General features: G+C 42.0%; 1 protein-coding gene across 5 annotated transcripts in view; it reads right to left on the reverse strand.

Moving 5' to 3' along the window:
• Positions 1 to 22,006, reverse strand: part of LOC122927572 (cell migration inducing hyaluronidase 1) — a 121,213-nt gene that overhangs the window by 38,657 nt on the left and 60,550 nt on the right. For all 5 annotated transcript variants that reach the window (XM_044279522.1, XM_044279521.1, XM_044279520.1 and 2 more), the window contains 4 exons: positions 21,007 to 21,102; positions 17,881 to 18,002; positions 14,191 to 14,332; positions 12,212 to 12,403 (listed from right to left, as the gene is read on the reverse strand). In XM_044279522.1, the coding sequence (XP_044135457.1) occupies positions 12,212 to 12,403; positions 14,191 to 14,332; positions 17,881 to 18,002; positions 21,007 to 21,102 (552 nt within the window). The remainder of the gene's footprint in view (positions 1 to 12,211; positions 12,404 to 14,190; positions 14,333 to 17,880; positions 18,003 to 21,006; positions 21,103 to 22,006) is intronic.

Below are 22,006 nucleotides of genomic sequence, written 5' to 3' on the forward strand. Positions count from 1 at the left end.
CCTACAAGGTGCCTTGCATACTGCTCTCCAGCTGCAGATGCAATTGTGCACCACGAATGTTGAAGTGTTACTGAAGCTTGGCACTAGGGTCATCAACCATTTCACTGACAGTTCACACTAAGGTAAGACCAAAGACTTGGTTGTATCTTGGATAGATTTCTCTCTCAACCAGTTCGGCTCTACATCATTTGTAATATCTGAAGTTGGCCCATAAGCAAGAAAAGGTAGTGATAATAAACTGTTATCTATTATGGGCAGGATTAATGCTCTCAGAATGATGATCTTACTACATATATTGTATTATTTAGGTGTTTTTGCTATTACAGTAATTAGGAAAGATTTAGATCTACTTCAAAGGGACTTTTTAAGTTCATATAGAACAATAAAAGGCCAAGAGTGTCTAGGAAGGTAATGCTGATTAATAGAAGGAAGGGAGGGGGGAGGGGCTGGTCAGTTCCAACAACTATTATAAAGTGAACCAGGTAGCACAGCTCATGAGGACAAGTACAGTGACAGTAGGGTTGAAGTCATTGTGGGTGGATTTGGAGGAAGACTTGAATTATCCTTTGAGGTGTGAGACAGTGTTATGGGCATGGTAGAAACCTTAAAAAAAGAGTTTAAAAGAGAGTCCCAGTGGTGGAATGTCTTTAAATTTATGGGGAGAAATGAATAAGAGAAGAAAATTGAGGGCAGTAGTGTCTTAAGTAATATTTTTGGGAAATCATTTGTTTAAAACAAGGTTAAAGGAAGAGAATTGTAACTGGATGATAGGGAAGGGTATTGTGAGGCCAAAATGTTTATTGTTAGATGGGAAATTTAGATAGCTATTTTTCAAAGACGGATGTTCAGTTTAGAGATGTTTGGCTTTGTGAACAAGGTTTATGATGAAAGGGAAAGGCAAAAGAAACATGGCTTGAGAAATTATATATGCAGGGTTCTTTGGGTAAAGGTATGATTGCCAGGTTGTACTCTGATATCAATGAATTATAGAATGATAAGTGGAAGAATTTGTTCAAGTGAAAGCAGGATTTAGGAATTTACTAGACAAGGGAGAAATGGAATGATATAAGTGAGAAGTTGAGCAGAGGCCGTCAGCAAATGTCAGTGGTAGAAACAGCTTTAACACTGTATCATAGAGCTTATTTAACTCCAGATAGCTAGGGGATGTGGTGAGAAAGGAACATTAAAGCATATGTGTTGGGATTGTTTGATAGCTGGGGGATTTTGGGAGGAAGTAAGATGTTCGATAAGGTAATGGGAAGAGATGTGACAATGTCCCCTGAGAGTTGTCTTTTGAGAATGCATTGAGATAGAGTTTCCAAGAGGAGGAATATTCTGATTTAACATGTTTATGTAGCTAGTAAAGTGTGTCTTGCAAAAAATTGAAGAGTTCTGAGGGTGAGTTAGGAGGAGTGATAGAAAGAATAAACTTAGCTAAATGTGAAGAAAGATTAGATGCAATTAGATTGGATAAAATGTCAAAATTTTAGGTGATATGGGAAAGGTGGGATGTGTTTCTAGAAAGTAGATGAGATTCATGATGGGATGGATGGAGAAATGGGAAGAGGGAGTGAGAGGAATTTTTTAGCTTTATTTCCTCTTTTTTTCTTTTCTTTTTTGGAGGAGTGATGTACCATTCTTTTACTATATTTGTCTTTATTGAAGATGTGAAGTGGAGATTAGGAATTTTAAAAATAAAAACTTTAAAAAGTTGCAAACACCACGATGACAGCAATCTATGGCAGTTCCAAGCTGCCGTAGATTTCATACTGGTGCGCAGTCTGCTGGATGATGCTTACTAATCACTTACTAATATATGACATAAATAAGGCTTTAAAAATAAGGCACATGGGCCAGCAGTGCAGAAAAAAGCCAGTCTTTGATAATTCTCCCCCTAAGTCTTTCTAGCTGGTCTAGGTGTAGATCACATCAACCCTGCATATGTATATCAAGGAGGGATAAATCACTACAGATCTATGGATGGAAAATTGCATTTCCTCTTAGACCATCATCACCGATGGATGCATATACACATACATTACAAAACTGTAAATGCGATCTAGCCTGAGCAGTCTCTGACACTATTTTACTTTCCTGGATAACTCTGTGGTTCCGATTGTAGGGGATGACATTTAGCTTTAGATGGAGTCACTTTTAATCATTACTTCAAAATGTTAAAAAAAAATGGAGAAAAAAATATATAAATGCATAGTACTATACACTGTTATAGTTCTGATTTAATTTTGTTTTAATTTTGATCATTTCTGCAAAAAATATATGCATTATTTCTTAATATATTCTCTGTTAGCTCCTCAAACCTGTTTATTCAGCACAGGTGAGTGGCCACTTAATATCACTTTACGCCAGCTCTTGTGTTAGAACAACATATCTGTGGTAATCCTTCATGTTTCCTGTGGCCCCAAGTATCCCATTATGGTGAAGAACATGCAGAAGAATTGTCAGAGGGGTTTGAGTTGCAATTAGCAGTGGATTAGATATGTTTTTGGGAATCAAGGTCCTGACTCATGGCATAAAGATTCCATAAACCCACGCAGGCTTTTTATAACATCATTACAAATATTATTCTTTAAAGTTTCTTATTGCTAAGTGACAAGTGATTGAAGATGAGGTTATGGAGCTTGGACATGGGTTATTAGAGGTGCCAAAGTTTTTGCTCCATGTAATAAAGAACAGAGCCAGGTCAAACTAAATTTAGTTTTTGGGATATTCTAACAGATGTTTGCGAAAATGAATAGAAAAACTGGAAATATAGTTTATCCGAATGGCACACCATTAACTCATTCCTGTAGCCGAGTCTCAGTCCCTCAGGGAAGGATTCTTCTGAACTTGGTTAATGGTTTTTCAATAACACTTTATTATGATATCACTTTCAACATTCTTACCTCCTCGCATGCCCATAGCGACTGAAAAATAACACTAAATCTCTCATCACGTCACCCAGTATATCAATCTCTAAATCCATACCTAGTCTTTACATAACACATCACCTGGAATTACTAAATTATGTTAGGTAATTAAACTGTGAAAAGTAGTAAGAACAGTTTAAAGAGAATTTGTCAGCTCCAAAACCAAAAACTATAGTTAGTTATAAGGTAAGTGGTTCTGAGGTTATGTAATTTTTATCTTCATACTCACTTCCATTCTGATGCTGTGCTCCAACAAACCAGCAGTAAAATGCATTGAGGGGACTCCTGAGCTCCTGCACATAATGGAGAGAACTCAAAGAGGAGTCCCCTTAATGCATTTTACTGCTGATATGTAGGAGCACAGCATCAGAACCAAGTGAGTATGAAGATAAAAATTACATAATTGGAATCAGCATCACTTACACTATTCACTGCTTCCTCTAGTTTAGGGGTGTGTCAGATTCCCTTTAAAGGGGACTATCCACCACAAATTGCAGCGCAGTCTAGAGGCAGCAGGTTACAGAGCGGGAGGAGCTGAGCAGATTTGTAAAAAGTTCAGGAAAACCTGTAATTTATACATCTATAACTGTCCTCTGACTTTAGTTGTACATGGGGGAGATGTTATCAGTGATTGATAGGATTCCCTGTAAGTGTGTATACAGAGATATCTGTCAATCACTGATAGCTGTGCACAGGGGAGGTGTTATCAGTGATAATAGCATTCTCTGTGTAAGTGTGTATACATAGATAGCTGTCAGTCACTGATACTTGTACACAGGGGAGGTGCTATCAGTGATTGATAGTATTCTCTGTGTAAGTATGTATACATAGATAGCTGGCAGTCACTGATAGTTGTACACGGGGGAGGTGTTATCAGCGATTCATAACATTCTCTGTGTAAGTATGCATACATACGGTATATAGCTATCAGTTACTGATAAGACGGCAGTGATTTAGGGCTGTATTATACCAACAGGATATCAATTTCTGTTTAATCAGACCAATAGTTGGTAAGTATAACAGAAGATCTTTCCGTGTAAACAGCCATCTGACCAATGATTGGTCAGAAAATGGCCATAAACATAAGATGAATGCCGGACAAACCAGATTTTGGCTGGACCAGACGATGACTATCTACTATGTATAAGGGTATCCTGGGGAAAAGTAAAATTGGGCATGTTGGACTTCAAAATTCCCAATCTTTTGTTCTCTCAGGAAATAAGCTGCACCCGAGGTGTCAGAAAGCAGCTTATTCCCCTCTGTCCACTGAGAACACAAGCATGCTTGGCTGAGCTGAGAGGGCATGAGTATCGGGGGATCGAGTATTTGTCCGACAGCTACTGTATATATGCTATATGGCAATCTTAGTTCTTATCTGAGACATTATCTGAGTAGATAATAATGATGTAGTAAGATTAATTGATTTCACTGTAGAAAAACAAAAAAAATCAATACTTAAAATATAAAAAAACCTGATTAAATTCATTATATAATTCTATATATGGTATAAATCTACTTTTACAGCCATCCTTTATAGTGATTAATACGTTTCTAGCTTCCTGCTAGGGGAATTTAGGAGCCTCCTGCATACTGATTCATACATTCAACCCAATAATCAATCTATATGCACTAAGCTAGCAGCCCCAAGTAGCAGCTTCAGACAGTCAGAATCTTATGAACCTGACGACTGTGTGAAGCAGCAGTGTGTTTCTCAGAAAAAAATTACATCCTACTTCTATAAATATAATTTATGAAATTAATTCACTTAGAATTTTGGATCTAAAGACAAAAAATGTGGCACATTCTGACAACATCCCATTATGCTGGCTAAGAGAACTTAAGGGGATTAATCATAGATGATTTTATTATTATTTAACTATTCCAGTAATTACCAGATACCGAATATGACTGATTGCAACTTTTAAACAAGTTCACTTATATTTTATTCCTGTATCTACACAAAATCCCTAAACCAGATGTTTAAATCCACTTAAATCTCTTATTTCAACACAGCACTGCATAACCATTTGTTAGCAATCCTTCGACATGAAAAAATAAAGAAAGTATAACATACACAACATCTGTCTTGCTGTGATCATGGAGAAGTTTCTGTTCGTCATTGAAAACATTTTTCAAGAAATCGTGGGAGGATTAGTGTTAAAGATAGCCCATGCATAGATTATTACAAGACCCTGACATGAAAAGCTTGGCTGCTGACATCTCTCTGTGCCAGAACCTGTCTCAACAGCACAGACTGCTAGCGATCAATGGCCTGCACTGAGACACAACGGAATGGTACCGTAAATTTGCAGTTTACAGGCTCATCATTAATGAATACTATGGGAATGTTAACCCCTTACCGCTGCAGTCAATCTTAGCCTTTATGACGTGGCAATTTTTTTGTTTTCTAATCGCCATTTTGTGAGAGACATAACTTGTTTTCTTTTTTATCAACATGAAGGTTGATAAAAGAAGATCTCATAGGGCCCCCACAGCAAAACATAGTATAAGCCGCCGTGCACGACCATGTTTCCCAGTACGGGTGCGTCAAACACTCCGAGGCAACATGAAACACATAGTACAATATCTAAATTTTTTACAAATTTACATGTTTTATTAGGAGTCAATTTTAACTAAAAGAAATTGTAATAAAAAAGAGCAGCCCTCTAAATATGTCTTGGCTTCTATGTCCTAGTCTTATGTCTACAAATTCTATGTTGGAAAAAAGTGGAACAGGTGCTTCCAAAATACGGCGATCATTCTATGCCGATCTCCACCAGAAAAATTACATAAATGCACATTGATATCTTCCCTTCACATAATATATTATAAAACTACCTTCCTGCAGCCACCACTAGGGAATTTATACAGTTACCAATGAATGCAATGGAAGCTGTAATAATCTCTTTGCACTGAGCTCCCTAGTGGTTACTTCCTAGAAAATGCATGTTAAGAATAGAAGAAGGGATTTCTGGCCCAGTCCCCGTAGCAGACGCATTGTCTGCTTCCATGGAAGGTACCCCACTGGTCAGATGCTATTTTATTTGTTGTTTTAGCCATTGCAGTAATGTGTGGGGTTTATCTTATCAAATCAAAGCGTGGTACTTAGCGGCTACACAGACAGAACTTAGCGGTGGAGGACTGCCTCAGGTAGAAACCTATGTCCTACTTGAATTCTATTTCTCAAGATTCAGGAGTCTATAAAAGTAAATAGGTAAGTATTGCAATGATCGGTCTATACTGTTAACCAAATATGTTCAATATGCACTCTGTGTGTGCAGCTTGTGTGCACTATGTGCCTATTGCATTAAAGGGGTTGTGCAGCCAGTACATATTGATGACCTATCCTTTTGCCAAAGCTACTTGCTTTTCAAGATTACACTGCACAGTAATTACATGTGCTCGTCCCATTCAATCGTCCTATTCTGAGGACATCAATATGCACCGGCTGCACAACCCCTTTAATGGTATTTTTGTGGGGAGAATGTTCCATGTGTAAGCAGCTTGTGTCTCATGTGTCCAGCTTTGTGTACCATTTTTGGCATTGTATAACCTGGGAGACAGACATACTTCTTGCACAAAGGTCCTTTGATATCAGAATCCAGCACTGTTACTAACAGCATTGGATACTGGCACAGGTTCATTTATGATTCCCTAATGGGAATTAACTAGATAAGGATGTGACTGACTTTTGAGAATCCATTTTCCCACATTGAGACCCAGATTGAGTTTTTTTTACGAGATCTGGATCAATTATTTGGCCACCACTCATTTAAAACCATTGCTTAAAGTGGTTGTCACAGTTAAAAATAAAGCTTGCTACATGACTGGGAAGGATGTGGTTAAAGTAATAAAAACTTATATTTATTGGTTCAAACCCCCCCTCAGCTCCAGTGGTGCCTATCCAATCCTCCCTGCTGGTGTATCCATGATATCATCTTCTTGGATGCAGCAATGATGTTGTGCATCCTGTTGCAGCCAATCACTGTCCTCAGTGGTATCGGGCATGAGACTGCTGCGGTCACATGTGGTATACAGGCACATTGCCACTGCAGTCATATAAACAAGGTCTGGCTGAGAGGACCAGAGTTGTTTTATTATTTTAACCTCTTCCCTGCAATGTAGTAATTTTTATTTAAACTCAGACAACCCTTTTAATACCTAAACCCTCTCTGATTCCTTTACAAGATATACAGGTGAAACTCGAAAAATTAGAATATGAAACCCCAAAGTAAAAATTTTGAGGTACCCTTTGCTTACAGCCTTTGGGGTGTGCGAGCTGGGCGCCATGGCAACAGGGGCACTCAGTGGCTAAGTTGTGCCGACAACGAGGACTGCCTCAAACACCACACACTGTAACAACATGCAGGACGGCAGCAGCCTTTTCTCACCTCCCAGCAGCACCCTCACTACTTTATAGACGCCCTGCCTGTGGCACACTTCTCATTTATGAGATTCAAATCCAAGGCATAGTCATCTGTATTGTCATCCTCAGAAGAGGGAGTCTGCTGGGATTTGAACCCACAACCTTCTGTTTTAGAGGCAAAGCACTTACCCACACAGCTATAAGAGCTGCTTAGCCACTGACTAAAAATATATGAGACTTCTACTGTAGACTCATTTATAGCTTTGATAGCTAGTGTACATCCATACACATGACAGCTGCCCCAGTGCACTTAGCCTGGTATATCTCTATATATGATAGCTGCCCCAGCACACCCAGCTCTGCTACATCTATACACCTGACAGCTGTCCCAGCACACCCAGCTCTGCTACATCTATACACATGACAGCTGCCCCAGCACACTCAGCTCTAATATATCTCTATATATGACAGCTGCCCCAGCACACCCAGCATTGCTACATCTATACACATGACAGCTGCCCCTGCACACTCAGCTCTGCTATATCTATATATCTCTAAGTATTACTATACAGTAGATATATATATAGAGATATAGCAGAGCTGAGTGTGCTGGGGCAGCTGTCATGTGTATAGATGTAGGGGAGCTGGGTGTGCTGGGGCAGCTGTCATGTGTATAGATGTAGCAGAGCTGGGTGTGCTGGGGCAGCTATCATATATAGAGATATGGCAGGCTGAGTGCGCTGGGGCAGCTGTCATGTGTATGGATGTACACTAGCTATCATAGCTATAAACGAGTCTACAGTAGAAGTCTCATATTTTTTCAGTCAGTGGCTATGCAGCTCTTATAGCTGTGTGGTTAAGTGCTTTACCTCTGATACAGAAGGTCGTGGGTTCGAGTCCCAGCAGAAACTTTTCTGAAATACAGGCTAAATTAGAATACACAAGCACTGACTCCATATATGGACATAGAGGCCAGAAGAGGCCTGCATCGCATCGCTGACACGGAGGTAAGTATAAGTGTTTTTTTTCTTTTTTAAATACCCGACTGTTACTGCCACATGGGGGGAGCGGGAGGCACTTGATACTGGCACATGGGGGGAGGGGGGTTGGCACCTGATACTGGCATGGGGGGGTTTGGCACTATGATACTGGCACATGGAGGACAAGGAGAGAGGCACTTGATACTGGCACATGGTGGGGTTGGCACTATGATACTGGTACATGTGGGGGTGGGAAGGAGAGAGGCACTTGATACTGGCACATTGGGAGGGGGGAGATGGCACTATGATACTGGCAAATATGGGGTGTGAGGAGAGAGGCACTTGATACTGGCACATTGGGGGGGAGATGGCACTATGATACTGGAACATGGGGGGGAAGGAGAGAGGCACTTGATACTGGCACTTTTTTTTGGGGGGGGGAGATGGCACTATGATACTGGGACATGGGGGGGAGGCATTTGATACTGGCACTTTGTGGGGTGGCACTATGATACTTAGACATAGGGAGGAGGAGAGAGGCACTTGATACTGGCACATGGGGGGGTTGGCACTTGATACTGGCACATGGGGGGTTTAGCACTATGATACTGGCACATGGGGAGTGGAAAGGAGAGAGGCACTTGATACTGGCACATTGGGGGAGATGGCACTATGAAACTGGCACTTTGGGGGGGCGAGATGGCACTATGATACTGGGACATGAGAGGGGAGAGGCACTTGATACTGGCACTGTGGGGGGGGGGAGATGGCACTATGATACTGGGACATGGAGAGGGAGGAGAGAGGCACTTGATACTGGCACATGGGGGGGCTTTGGCACTTGATACTGGCACATGGGGGGGGGTTGGCACTATGATACTAGCACATGGGGGTGGGAAGGAGAGAGGCACTTGATACTGGCACATTGGGGGGGAGATGGCACTATGATACTGGCACATTGGGGGGAGAGATGGCACTATGATACTGGCAATTTGGGGGGAGCGAGATGGCACTTGATACTGGCACATTGGGGGGAGATGGCACTATGATACTGGCACATTGGGGGGAGAGAGGCACTTGATACTGACACATGATGGGGGGGCATCTATGGGGACACTTACTGGCACATTATTGGGGAGCATTATGGGGGTCTCTTTTTACTGGCACATTATAAGGCCCTTAATCATACCCAGTGTCACCCATAGCCAGTCTGCTGCCCCCCTTAATCATACCCTGTCACCATTGCCCAGTCCCCTGCCCCCCTTAATCATACCCAGTATCACCCAGAGCCAGTCCCCTGCCCCTTAATCATACCCAGTGTCACCCTTATCCAGTCCCCTGCCCCCATAATCATACCCAGTGTCTGTCATCCTTAATTTAAGGGGGCGCCACAAAATTAGCTCGCACAGGGCACCTGAACACGTGAGGCCAGCCCTGGGTATGGATTAATTAGCTGACTAGAGTGAGCCTAGAATATTGAACCTTTTCACAAAATTCTAATTTTAACCAGCATTACTGCAACTCCTTTCAATTTACATTACTGAAATAAATGGACTTTTGCGCAATATTCTAATTTTTCGAGTTTCACCTGTATACACTCCCCAGAAACTAACTTGTCATTTTTTTGGTTACTTGCAGATGTTACAAAGTTTGTGCTCTGATTTCACGGTGTATATGGAATTCTTATGAAATGATGATATTTGCCTCAGGAAAAAGGATGTCATCTGCAAGTGAAGCAACGGAGCACTGAACTGTCTTGACATGTAGTCCCTACCAACAAGAGACCATGCTTATCAGATTAAAGGGGACAGCATGTATATGTACCATAAATCAGACAAAATGAGTTTGAAATAAGAAAACACAGATGTTTAGGACCTAGCAAGGACAGCTTTAGGACTGAATCACAGGATGGTGAAATATAAGCTGCTCTTATACTAAAAAGCCTATTTGTAGCTGAATACTCATATGCATACGTTTCCATCTCTTTTAAGAGAGTAAAGGAAATGTGGTTGAAATAACTTATTGGTTTGCAGAATATTACACTACCGTATATATATAATGTGAGTACCCCGCTCCCTGACCCCTTATACACTAAAAGTTTATGCCCCTCTGGCTGAACTCTGCCTTTCGCTGAACTGCTTGCTTTTTATCCCCTCTCTGTTACATTTTCCTGACCGCTTCTATTTTCTTTGAAAAATGTCCAACCTTTCCCTTGGCAAAGCAACCCAAGTCACACCGAGTGGATACAATTATCCTGATACAACTTTCCACAAAGTGCAATACCCCCTGCAGTCTAGATACAGAAGATAAAGGTGACAAAGTCAATGGAGAGGAATGTTCCACTACTTATCAGTTTTGCCCATCTTTCTACAGGAAATATTTAGAAATGCAACAAGGTTTCTAAAGATGCAGATAAATAACAAAAAACAAATAAAAAACTCATGGAGCTGTCTGACACTGACTACGAGGAAATCACAGAGGTAATGCTTAACGGGTCACCAAAACACTCATTAGTAAAAGAAAGATTATTAGAGGTCAAGTGCCATTTCCCATTGTATGAAATGAAATAGATTCTATTAGTCCCTGAAGCACAAATATCCAATCCAATAATCCAGTACTATACATTTCCATAATACATCAGCATTAAAATATGTGATGCATTGGTCCTTGTGTCGTACTGTATCAGCATTCACTTTCTTGTCATTCTGCTTGTCTAATACAAATATGATATAATGTGTGCATGTAGAGGTACGTTAGCTTGTATAATGTATACACTTTTGAGTTAGGCTACTTTCACACTAGCGCTTGATCGGATCCGTTCTGAACGGATCCGATCATATTAATGCAGACGGAGGCTCCGTTCAGTACGGATCCGTCTGCATTAATAACTTAGAAAATTTTCTAAGTCTGAAAGTAGCCTGAGCGGATCCGTTCAGACTTTCAATGTAAAGTCAATGGGGGACGGATCCGCTTGAAGATTGAGCCATATGGTGACCTCTTCAAGCGGATCCGTTCCCATTGACTTACATTGTAAGTCTGAACGGATCCGCTCGCCTCCGCACGGCCAGGCGGACAGCTGAACGCTGCAAGCAGCGTTCAGCTGTCCGCCTGTCCGTGCGGAGGCGAGCGGAGCGGAGGCTGAACGCCGCCAGACTGATGCAGTCTAAGCGGATCCGCTCCATTCAGACTGCATCAGGGCTGGACGGAGGCGTTCGGGTCCGCTCGTGAGCTCCTTCAAACGGAGCTCACGAGCGGACCGACGAACGCTAGTGTGAAACTAGCCTTACTCTTAAGAGATCTAGACTAGAGCTGAAATATCCCCCATAATGTCATCCCCCTTCACCAGTTGATCGCTGTAAGGTTTTCTACTGGTTAGAGTGTTTATTGGACATGTCACAAAATGTTTCTTGGTCTATATATGTCAAATATACCACTGTAAAGCATTTTGAGCCCCATTATCTGATAATTAGCATTAATGCATATGGACAATATTTCTGGGGCTGGCTGCAGGAGAATGCAGGCCCCTGGAAGGAAAAATCATGGTGGATCCTTCACATCTTTGGTCTGTTTAATGGACAGCCACGGGCCCTCCAAGCGGAGTACACTCAGGCATAGGTACATGTTTGCCTGGTGCTGCTAACAGCATTGAATATTTTACATGATGAGAACTTCTATTATTATGGCAGAGACATTCCCCACCTATGCACTGACAATGAAAAGAACCAGAGACCTTGCAGGATCCTAGGATGGAGGTGGTTGTCAGGTGTTTTCTTTATGTCTAGTGTCAGTTGTATAGTGGTATATCACAGATTGACTTATAACAGATAAATACTATTTACTTGATTGCTTAAAGCTATAAATCAAATTCGTACCTGTGAGCAATTCAAGCTATAAATTACAGTCGCACCTGTGAGCAATGTAAAAGAGGTTTTTTTTACCTTCCACTTTGACTTGATTGGGAGCACAAGCCCTACAGGGTAGTACTTTGAACTCTTCTGCTTGATACATGCTATAGTCTGTGCTGGTCACCACAATAATATCGCCAGCTCTCCATGACCGGGCATTATCTGCCAAATGCAGGATGGTACTGTTCGCGTTGGTGTCAACAGTCACTGTCAGTCGGGGCTTCACTGTAAAACACAGAATAGGATAATTTCTCATTTTACTATGACCGGGAGACATTTTCTTTACCACTTGTCTGATACACTGTAGAAGTGGGCTTTTGTTCCTACAAAGCTACTCAACAAATCTTAAAATAACTTTTTGTTCCATAGGTATTCGAATGCAAGAAAAAAGCTGTCCCAGGGGCTGCATATGCTGTAAAAAGTTACTGAACTCATACTCACCGATTCCCCACCACTGCCGATACAACCGGCTTGGGTCCCCACAACACTCCACTCCAACTCTCTTGTTCTCAAGACAGTAGGAAATAGCTGTGAATGCTGTTCAGTCAATCATTGACTGGGGACAGTTTTTTCTTGTGCTAGAATACCCATTTAAGTTTTTATGGAGAAAACCCTTGAATAGACATTTATTGCACTGGAAGCTGCACTTTTTTTTTCGAGATTTCATTGTGATGGATTCATTGTAACTTGGTACTTCATGAGAAAATCTTCAGAATTTCAGCATAGCAGACACGATAATTATCTTAGTTTATATTATGACTACATATTGTAAGTTTTATTTTTTTACATACGGAGCTTACACTCTAATATGGAATATCCCAGCAAAGGTCAATAGTTGTATTACAGAAACATGGGAATATACTGGGCACATGGCTTGTTGTTACATAAAAAGTGGAACAGAATACTCATCTTAATAGAAACATGGACACAGAATTCCATGTGGGATATTCTAACACCCGTAACTAATAAATTTTCAGAGGGGAAAAAACATGATTTTACATTTAGCATGTGGTGAGGATGATGCAGTTGACAATTGTGTAAGAATGCCAATTTTAATGAAAACATATTTTCCAAAATACATGGAGTTAACTCATTCGGGCTTTGCCGCACGTGTTACAGTCGCTCTAATACCACAGTTGATAAACTTTTAGACTGTGCATATTTTAACCCTTCTTCTGTAACAAATGGAGGTGGACTGTGATACAGATGTATTTGGAGTCAACTGTTAAGATGATCCAAGAATATCCTTGGCGGGAAATAAAATGGGGTGGGGGTCTTGGAGGAGGGCATACTACATGTGCAGTTTCTACAGTTTGTAGGACATTGGGGTCTGCACAGGGGAGTGAGTGACATAATAGCAGTAACATAGCAGCCCCAGAGAAACCGCTTACGTGATTCGAATGCAAACTGCGTTCTTAGTCACTGCAAGTGGGATCAGCAACTACTTACTATTTAACACAAACCCAACACCTCACACCACGTAACTACGATGGACTAAAGCTATGGTCTATTTTCTTTTATTCAAGTGATGGATTGGCTTACTTTTTGCATCTACTAGGATCCGTGCATGGGAGGACACTGGGCCTGCAAAAGAGTCCTAAGATGGTATGTATTTGATATCTGTGCTAGTCTGCTAGACAGACTATGTAGGATTTGGTGGCTTTGTGAGCCTTGAAAGGGATCAGATGACATAATACAGTTGTATAATAGCCCTGTTTTTTACAGTATGTCCCCTCCTGGTGAATCTACATCTAATTCTAGTATAGATAGTAGATTATTGGTCTGAATTGATCAATCGGTATCTATTTCACTGTAAAAGTTAAAATTAAAGTACTTGCTGTACTTTTCTGATAGCACTTCTTTGTATAATGTGCTCATAACCCTGCCCATCCAGTCATCCAGGCTTTTCTTCATTCTTACTAGTTGAGGTTGTGTGGAATAAGTAATGCATATTGTTGTGAATATCAAAAAAAGGTGAAAATAAGAAACACTTTTGCTATGAAGATAACCACCTGGCTCTCCGCAGAGGAAACGAACTTTGTAGTTTGGGCACTGTGCATGAACTTTGTTGTTCTGACGACATTCAAACCTATAATCATGGCCTCCTTTGTAGAAGACCTGTGTTGGTATGTTTGTCCCATCAACTGTAGTGACCTGTAAGTGAAAGAACGGCAACAATATATCAAATGTTTAGCATAAAATGGTAACATACAGTAGGTAGCAGGACAAAGAGTAAGAAGTGTGAGCATGTGAAGTGACTATATTGGTTATTAAAACGTAGGTTTAGGGCTCTTTCACACCTGTGTTCTTTTCTTCCGGCATAGAGTTCCGTCGTCGGGGCTCTATGCCGGAAGAATCCTGATCAGGATTATCCCCATGCATTCTGAATGGAGTGAAATCCGTTCAGGATGCATCAGGATGTCTTCAGTTCCGGAAAGGAAAGTTTTTTGGCCGGAGAAAATACTGCAGCATGCTGCGCTTTTTGCTCCGGCCAAAAATCCTGAAGACTTGCCGCAAGGCCGGATCCGGAATTAATGCCCATTGAAAGGCATTGATCCGGATCCGACCTTAAGCTAAACGTCCTGGCTGCCATAGTAACACTGAACGCATTTTGAAGACGGATCCGTCTTCAAATGCTTTCAGTACACTTGCGTTTTTCCGGATCCGGCGTGTAATTCCGGCAAGTGGAGTACACGCCGGATCCGGACAACGCAAGTGTGAAAGAGGCCTAAGCTACTGCTTCCACTAAGCTACAGTTTCCACTGACAGGTGCTACAGAATACATGGGGGGGGGGGGGGGGGGTGCAGGGAACTGTCTTGCCATGTGCCCCAGATAAGCAGACATGCCCCTACACCTACCAGCACAGACAAGCCTGCAAACACTAATAGACCTGTCCAATTTCCCATGTACTCTGTACCTCTCTCATAAGTGATATATATTACACTGTAACTTTGTAACCTGCAGCATAAGCAGGCCATATACGACTAATGCAACAGATTTAACCAATATTTGCAAATACCCCAAAATGTTCTTGATCTGCCCATAATATATATTGAAAACCATATATATAATGAAATCCATTTATCTCATCTCATAATTTCCATCATATGCCACCAGTATAAGATCATAAAGAGTCAATCCCACAGTTCACCACTAGGTGTGCACTGGAGCTGTATAAACTAATCAACTGACCTCGTTTAATCTGTTCCAAGATAATATTTTTGTGAACTATACAATGTATGTGATTTTTCTTTTTCATTTACTCATAGTGTGGGCTTTGTCTGACGGTTTATGATATTAGCTGGTATTTTGCTCCCCTGGTGTTAAATGAAACAGCCTCAGAAATCCTCTCTGTGTGAGGTTGTTTGATGACATTCCATCTAATCCCCTACCTTGTGAGAAGTGAATGTAGAGGCTTATGCCACCTCTGTGGGGCTGTTTGCATTACATGCCAAATTTTACCTTTTGTAACAAACCCAGACGTTCAAAATGAGCTTAAGAAGCCGACTGTGATCACAGAAAAGCTTATAACTGTATATGGAGCATGTGGTTGTATTTATGCTCAGTAATGAGACGCTAGTGGTCTCGAGTGTCAAACCTGTTTTCTTAACTACAGAGATGGGCAGCAAAACTGCGTGTATGGTAGGAAACACAGTGCAACCTCTATGAGACAGTAACCAAAATTTTGCGGAACGGGTGCGGACCCATTCATTTCAATGGGGCCGCAAAAGATGAGGCCAGCGGCCCCGCAAAAAATATAGAGCATGTCCTATTCTTGTCCGCAAGTGCTGGCAAGAACAGGCTTAAAGAATAGGCATTTTCTATATAGTGCCGGCCCTGCGCTTTCCACAAAATGCATCCATGTTTTGCGGATCTGCAATTTGTGGACCGCAAAACACGGCATGGTCATGTGAATGCATCCTAAGGGGTGATCATCTCAAACAGGTGGCCTTTTTGATACCCTTTAATATATATATACCGGGTGGTACATGAAAAAGTAGCCTGCCTTCAATATCTCCAAATCAAACTGTTTAATAGTAAATATGTCTTAGTTGTCCATAGCAACAGCTCAGCTTTCATTTTTTTAGAGCCCTGTAGGAACTAAAAGCTGAGCTCTGATTGGTTGCTATGGACAACTAAGACATATTTACTTTAAGGCAGTTTGATTTGAAGATATTTGAGGCGAGATACGTTTCCATGGGCCACCATGTATTTAAAGGGGTTTCGCAGTTTTTTTAAACTGATGATCTATCCTCTGGACAGATCATCAGTATCTTATCGGCGGAGGGTCTGACACCCGGGGCCCCTGCCGATCAGCTGTTTGAGAAGGCAGTGGCACTGGCAGTAGCGCCGTGGCCTTCTCGCTGTTTACCACAGGCCCAGTAACGTCACGACTAGGTCTGGGCGGGGCTAAGCTCTGTTCACTGATCGGCGGGGGTCCCGGGTGTCAGACCCCCTCCGATCAGATGCTGATGATCTATCCAGAGGACAGATCATCAGTTTAAAAGAACTGCAGAACCCCATTTAAGGCATCTGATACATTTAGCTACAGTTTAAGGTCTGAAAGAACATAGTAAGTAACCCAATCACCTTTAGCTTAAAAAATACCCAAATATTCAAAAAGATTGAAAATAAAAGAACTATTATGCTCAATATATTGCTCAAATCCTTCCATCTAACGGCTCCTTTACAATGCCCGGTTTTCGGGCCGATTATCATAAACGAACGTTCGTATAAATGCTGGTTCTCGATATTTGGCAGATTTAAAGATTACCGCCGATCACTGGATAAAGGAATGAAATGCACATTCATCAGGTAATACAATAGTTTGTGCTAATACCTAAACTATTATTTCTGGGCAGCAGATCGTGCTCTCTAAACAACACTCTGCTGCCCAGAAACAATGCAGCTGTACACATACTGTAGATGGGGACCGCTGTATGTAAATCCAGAGCTTCACCCCCACAGACAAGCAGGCAATTGTTGGGAAGGAACGATCCCTTCCAGACAATTGCCTGTTCCATTGAGTGGCATAAAGGGGCCTTAAAGGGGTTACCCAACCCCTATAGTGACCCCCTTAATGCTGGAGAACCTCATACAGGTTATACTTACCCCGCTTCCCAGCCCCCGCGGTCACTCGTGATCCCCACCCGGCCACCGCTGCATCTTCCCATCACGCGGATCAAATCATCCAGTGATGGGGGGATGCAGAAAAATAGCAGGCCGCTACGGGGACGAGCCTCCCTAGCATCACGGGTGACGCTACAGAGGATGGTCACCGTTGCAGCCTGCCATTGTCTGCAATGCTCCCCCCCTCTGTATTTTTCGATCCCTGCGATGGGGAGATGCAGCGGTGGCCGTGCAGGGAGCAGGAGCAGGAGCGACGCGGGTGCCGGTAAGTGGGGTAAGTATAACCTTATATGAGGGGCCCAGGTATTATAGGGGTTTGATAACCCCTTTAAGATATCAGGTATTTAGCAACCATGACAGATAAAGGATCTTCACTTGTCATTAAACTCTACCCAACTCTGCAGCCTTTGATCTGCAGCCATCAAGGACAGTTTTTTACAACGCAATAACACTGCTTTATGTAACAGGACTATAGCTGACCAATGTAAATCCAGATTTGTTTGGTCATTAGCTTACACATACGTTTTCACTTCATTTAATGAAAGGTGACATCACAAATATATAATAATACCTGGATATCAATGGGATGGGTGCAGATTTTTCCTGGATAGGCAGCCTGAAATTCAGACAACTTTTCCCAGTCTCTGGGCCGAGTGCTTTCATATTTGTCAAACCACTGCGTCCACTCCACATCTGGAATGTAGACAGAGAAATTCACATCACATGCAAGACAGATTACTTGTGCAAGTAGTATAACAGGCGAAGGCATGATAGAATGTCACAGGGATTTCCAGCAGGATGACAACACTGAAATATCGGCCAGTTTCCAGTAGCATATAGAAAACAGCTGTATATCTCACACTCTCTGATACATATCAAGACGTTATAGTCGGTAAAACTGGATATAAAATTATGCTACTGTCTACTGTCCCACAGCAAAACAGGACTAACTGTGGGTTTGGAAGCATAGTAGCTATAGGCAGTTGGATTTCTGTAGGTTACAGTTGTACAAAGGACCAGGTGCTTAATGGCAAAGGTTTAAAGGCCCTTCTTCCACATAAGGCTACTTTCACACTAGCGTTCGGGCGGATCCGTTCTGAACGGATCCGCTCATAATAATGCAGACGGAGGCTCCGTTCAGAACGGATCCGTCTGCATTATTTTAGCATATAAAAGCTAAGTGTGAAAATAGCCTCGTACGGATCCGTCCAGACTTTCAATGTAAAGTCAATGGGGGACGGATCCGCCTGAAGATTGAGCCACAGGGTGACATCTTCAAACGGATCCGTCCCCATTGACTTACATTGTAAGTCTGGACGGATCCGCACGGATCCGCACGCCTCCGCACGGCCAGGCGGACACCCGAACGCTGCAAGCAGCGTTCAGCTGTCCGCCTGTCCGTGCGGAGGCGAGCGGAGCGGAGGCTGAACGCCGCCAGACTGATGCAGTCTGAGCGGATCCGCATCCATTCAGACTGCATCAGGGCTGGACGGCTGCGTTCGGGTCCGCTCGTGAGCCCCTTCAAACGGAGCTCACGAGCGGACCAGCGAACGCTAGTGTGAAAGGAGCCTACTAGTACATATCCTATACAGTGTGAAATCATTACTCGCAATCAGGTTATGAGGTTACCCATGAGCCTCAGGCTAAAGATGGGCATATACATTAGAGTTTAACCTGATTCAGGCAAGACAGACATGTCCCCCAGTGGAAGATAGATGCCAAGAAGGATTGCGCATACTGGCTTTCTGTGAGCCTGATCCTGGACAAACAGGAGATAGGTTGCGGCTAGAGGTATTTTGTACAGGTTTTTTTTTTCTTTCCCTTAGGGCTCATGCACACGAACGTGCCGATTTTTGCGGTCCGCAAAAAACAGATGCCGCCCATGTGTCTTCCGCAATTTGAGGAACGGAACAGGAGGCCCATTATAGAACGCAAAACGGACAAAAATTTTGGGGGGTCACGGAACGGAACAACGGATGCGGACAGCACACAGAGTGCTGTCTGCATCTTTTGCGGACCCATTGAAATGAATGGTTCCGAATACAGACCGTATACGGAATCAAAATACGTTCCGTTTACAGAACGCAAAATACTGCCGTGTGTATGAGCCCTTATTGAAATAAACATGTACTCTCAAGGCATGCATGTTTATAGGGAGTTCAGCTGACTGCATGGCTGGCATAAGTACCTGTTTGCATCTGTGCTCCTATTTTTGGAACGTTTATTGCTTTATACTGTTTGGTATGGCCAAAGACTTATATCCATAAGGCCTCATGAACACAACCATATTTTTGTTCCGCATCCAGAAGCAGAACCATTAATTTCAATAGGGCCGCAAAAAATGCAGACAATACATTGTGTTGTGTCCGTATCCATATGTCCATTCCACCGGCCCACAAAAAAATCTCCTATTCTTGTCTGTTTTTCAGACAGGGAATGATTCTCAAAATTAGGGTTATTCACTCTAGAAAAAAGACGACTGAGGGGAGATCTAATTACTATATATACATATATCAGGGGTCAGTACAGAGATCTCTCCCATCATCTATTTATCCCCAGGACGGTGACTGTGACGAGGGGACATCCTCTGCGTCTGGAGGAAAGAAGGTTTGTACACAAACATAGAAGAGGATTCTTTACGGTAAGAGCAGTGAGAATATGGAACTCTCTGCCTGAGGAGGTGGTGATGGTGAGTACAATAAAGGAATTCAAGAGGGCCCTGGATGTATTTCTGGAGTGTAATAATATTACAGGCTATAGCTACTAGAGAGGGGTCGTTGATCCAGGGAGTTATTCTGATTGACAAAATTTATTTATTTTTTGAGAAAAATTGGCTTCTACCTCACATTTTATTTTTTTTTTTGCCTTCCTCTGGATCAACTTGCAGATAACAGACTGAACTGGATGGACAGATGTCTTTTTCCAGCAAACTATGTTATTCACACGGCTGGTCTCCCTGTCTTGCAGATCTGTGGTTTGTGGACTGAAAATACGAATAGGTTTCATGAGGTTGCAGAAAAAAGCCACCTGTTAGACGGTGCTATTGCGATGTGTATTATGACACAAGTCCCAGATTCAGTAGCGTCGTTTAAGGAGATTGTTTATGCAAATCCAGATTACTGTTCAATCTCTAATTCGGGAATATTAATTAGAAAAGTAATCCTGGTGCCAAGGAAAGCACCAATTTTCTTTTCAATCAAAAATAGCAAGTGACAGTTTCAGGTTGTGCTAGAAATGTAGAAACCATTCCCATATGAAATTTGGACAGTACTTGTGCTGTTGCCGTCCAGCTAAGGCCAAAACCTCAGTAAGCCAAGATCAGCAAACAGAGCAAGGGAGTTAAAAGGGAGGCCTGTGCCTGCCATCTAGAAGCTCATACATTTCTCATGCGCAGACCTGTCTGAAGGAACTGCACGGCTGCCTGGCCTTTCCGCAGATATACAACGGTTCCTAAATAAATGATCCGTGTGTTCCAAACAAGACGGCTCTAACACCAACAGTTATGAGCCAATGGCGAACGAGGAAAAGCAAATAGGGGAAGTTTATGTGAAAATTGTGGTTTGACTGACCTGAAATGCGCAGGAGAGCTGTCAGACAGAAGATGTCAGATTATTATGAATGAGCCATTACATTTCTGTAAGGAAGTCCTGTGTTGTTCTCAAACACTCTGTGACAGGTTGGTGGGGTTGTTACTTACCCTGGACCCACTCGCTGGCCAAAGAAACATTAAAGTGTTCGCCATTTTCAGCTTGGAAAAGTTTATGCACTCGAGCCACGGCGGACCTTCTGCTTCCTGTCAAACATATAAATAGCTGAGGAAGCGAGTTAAGCAAACAGACTGCAGCAGGTAACAGATGAAATCATAGAAAAGTCTGCAGGGAGGGGGCAGGAGAACCTACTCCAAAATGTATTTCTATTTATATAGAAAGAGCTATGCATAAAAAGACTGACAACAATTAACTTTAGGAAGCGGTTACTGTAAACCGGTGATCACGTCATGAAAGAAGCCTCAATGTCGTGACATTTTAACCATACAGGAGACAGAAAGGATGTAGAAAATCATTGAGAATCCAGCCGTCACTAACTACTTGTCTTCATTTTCTATGATTAACAATATTATCTAGATTTTCAGCGAACTTTCCCAATTTAATATAATCCTCTTTTATTATACCTGACAACTATGTCTGACTATTAAAGGGGCTATTCCATGATTAATGTAAAAAATGAAAATCCGACATCACATATATAGTGACAGACTCCCCATTCATTGCTTCCAACTGCTCTGCTAAATTTATTTCAAGCTGGAAGTTGAGGGGTGTGCACTTTTTATTTATTTATTTATTTATTTATTTGGGGGGGGGGGGTAGTCTTTCTATTGCAGTTGAAGGATGGAACTGAGCATGTGTTTCCATCTCAGTGAGCAGGACAGAGGAATTAGAAAAAGAGCAAACAGCAGGTGGCGCTGTACCGATAGATTCCAGTGAATAACAGTGGATATACAACATTTTTAATTACATGCAATTACAAAAGTATTCAGACCCAGGTGCTGGTTTAAAAAAAGTAGAATGTTTTTTATTGGACAACCCCTGTTAAAATTTTCTTGCTTTATTCAGTCAGATTTTTGGTAGCCTAGGTAGCCACACATAATTTTATAGCTGTCTCTACACTGAAGATGACTGGCAACTTGTCTTTAGATG

The sequence above is a fragment of the Bufo gargarizans genome, chromosome 2 (assembly GCF_014858855.1).
Source record: "Bufo gargarizans isolate SCDJY-AF-19 chromosome 2, ASM1485885v1, whole genome shotgun sequence".
Taxonomy (NCBI): domain Eukaryota; kingdom Metazoa; phylum Chordata; class Amphibia; order Anura; family Bufonidae; genus Bufo; species Bufo gargarizans.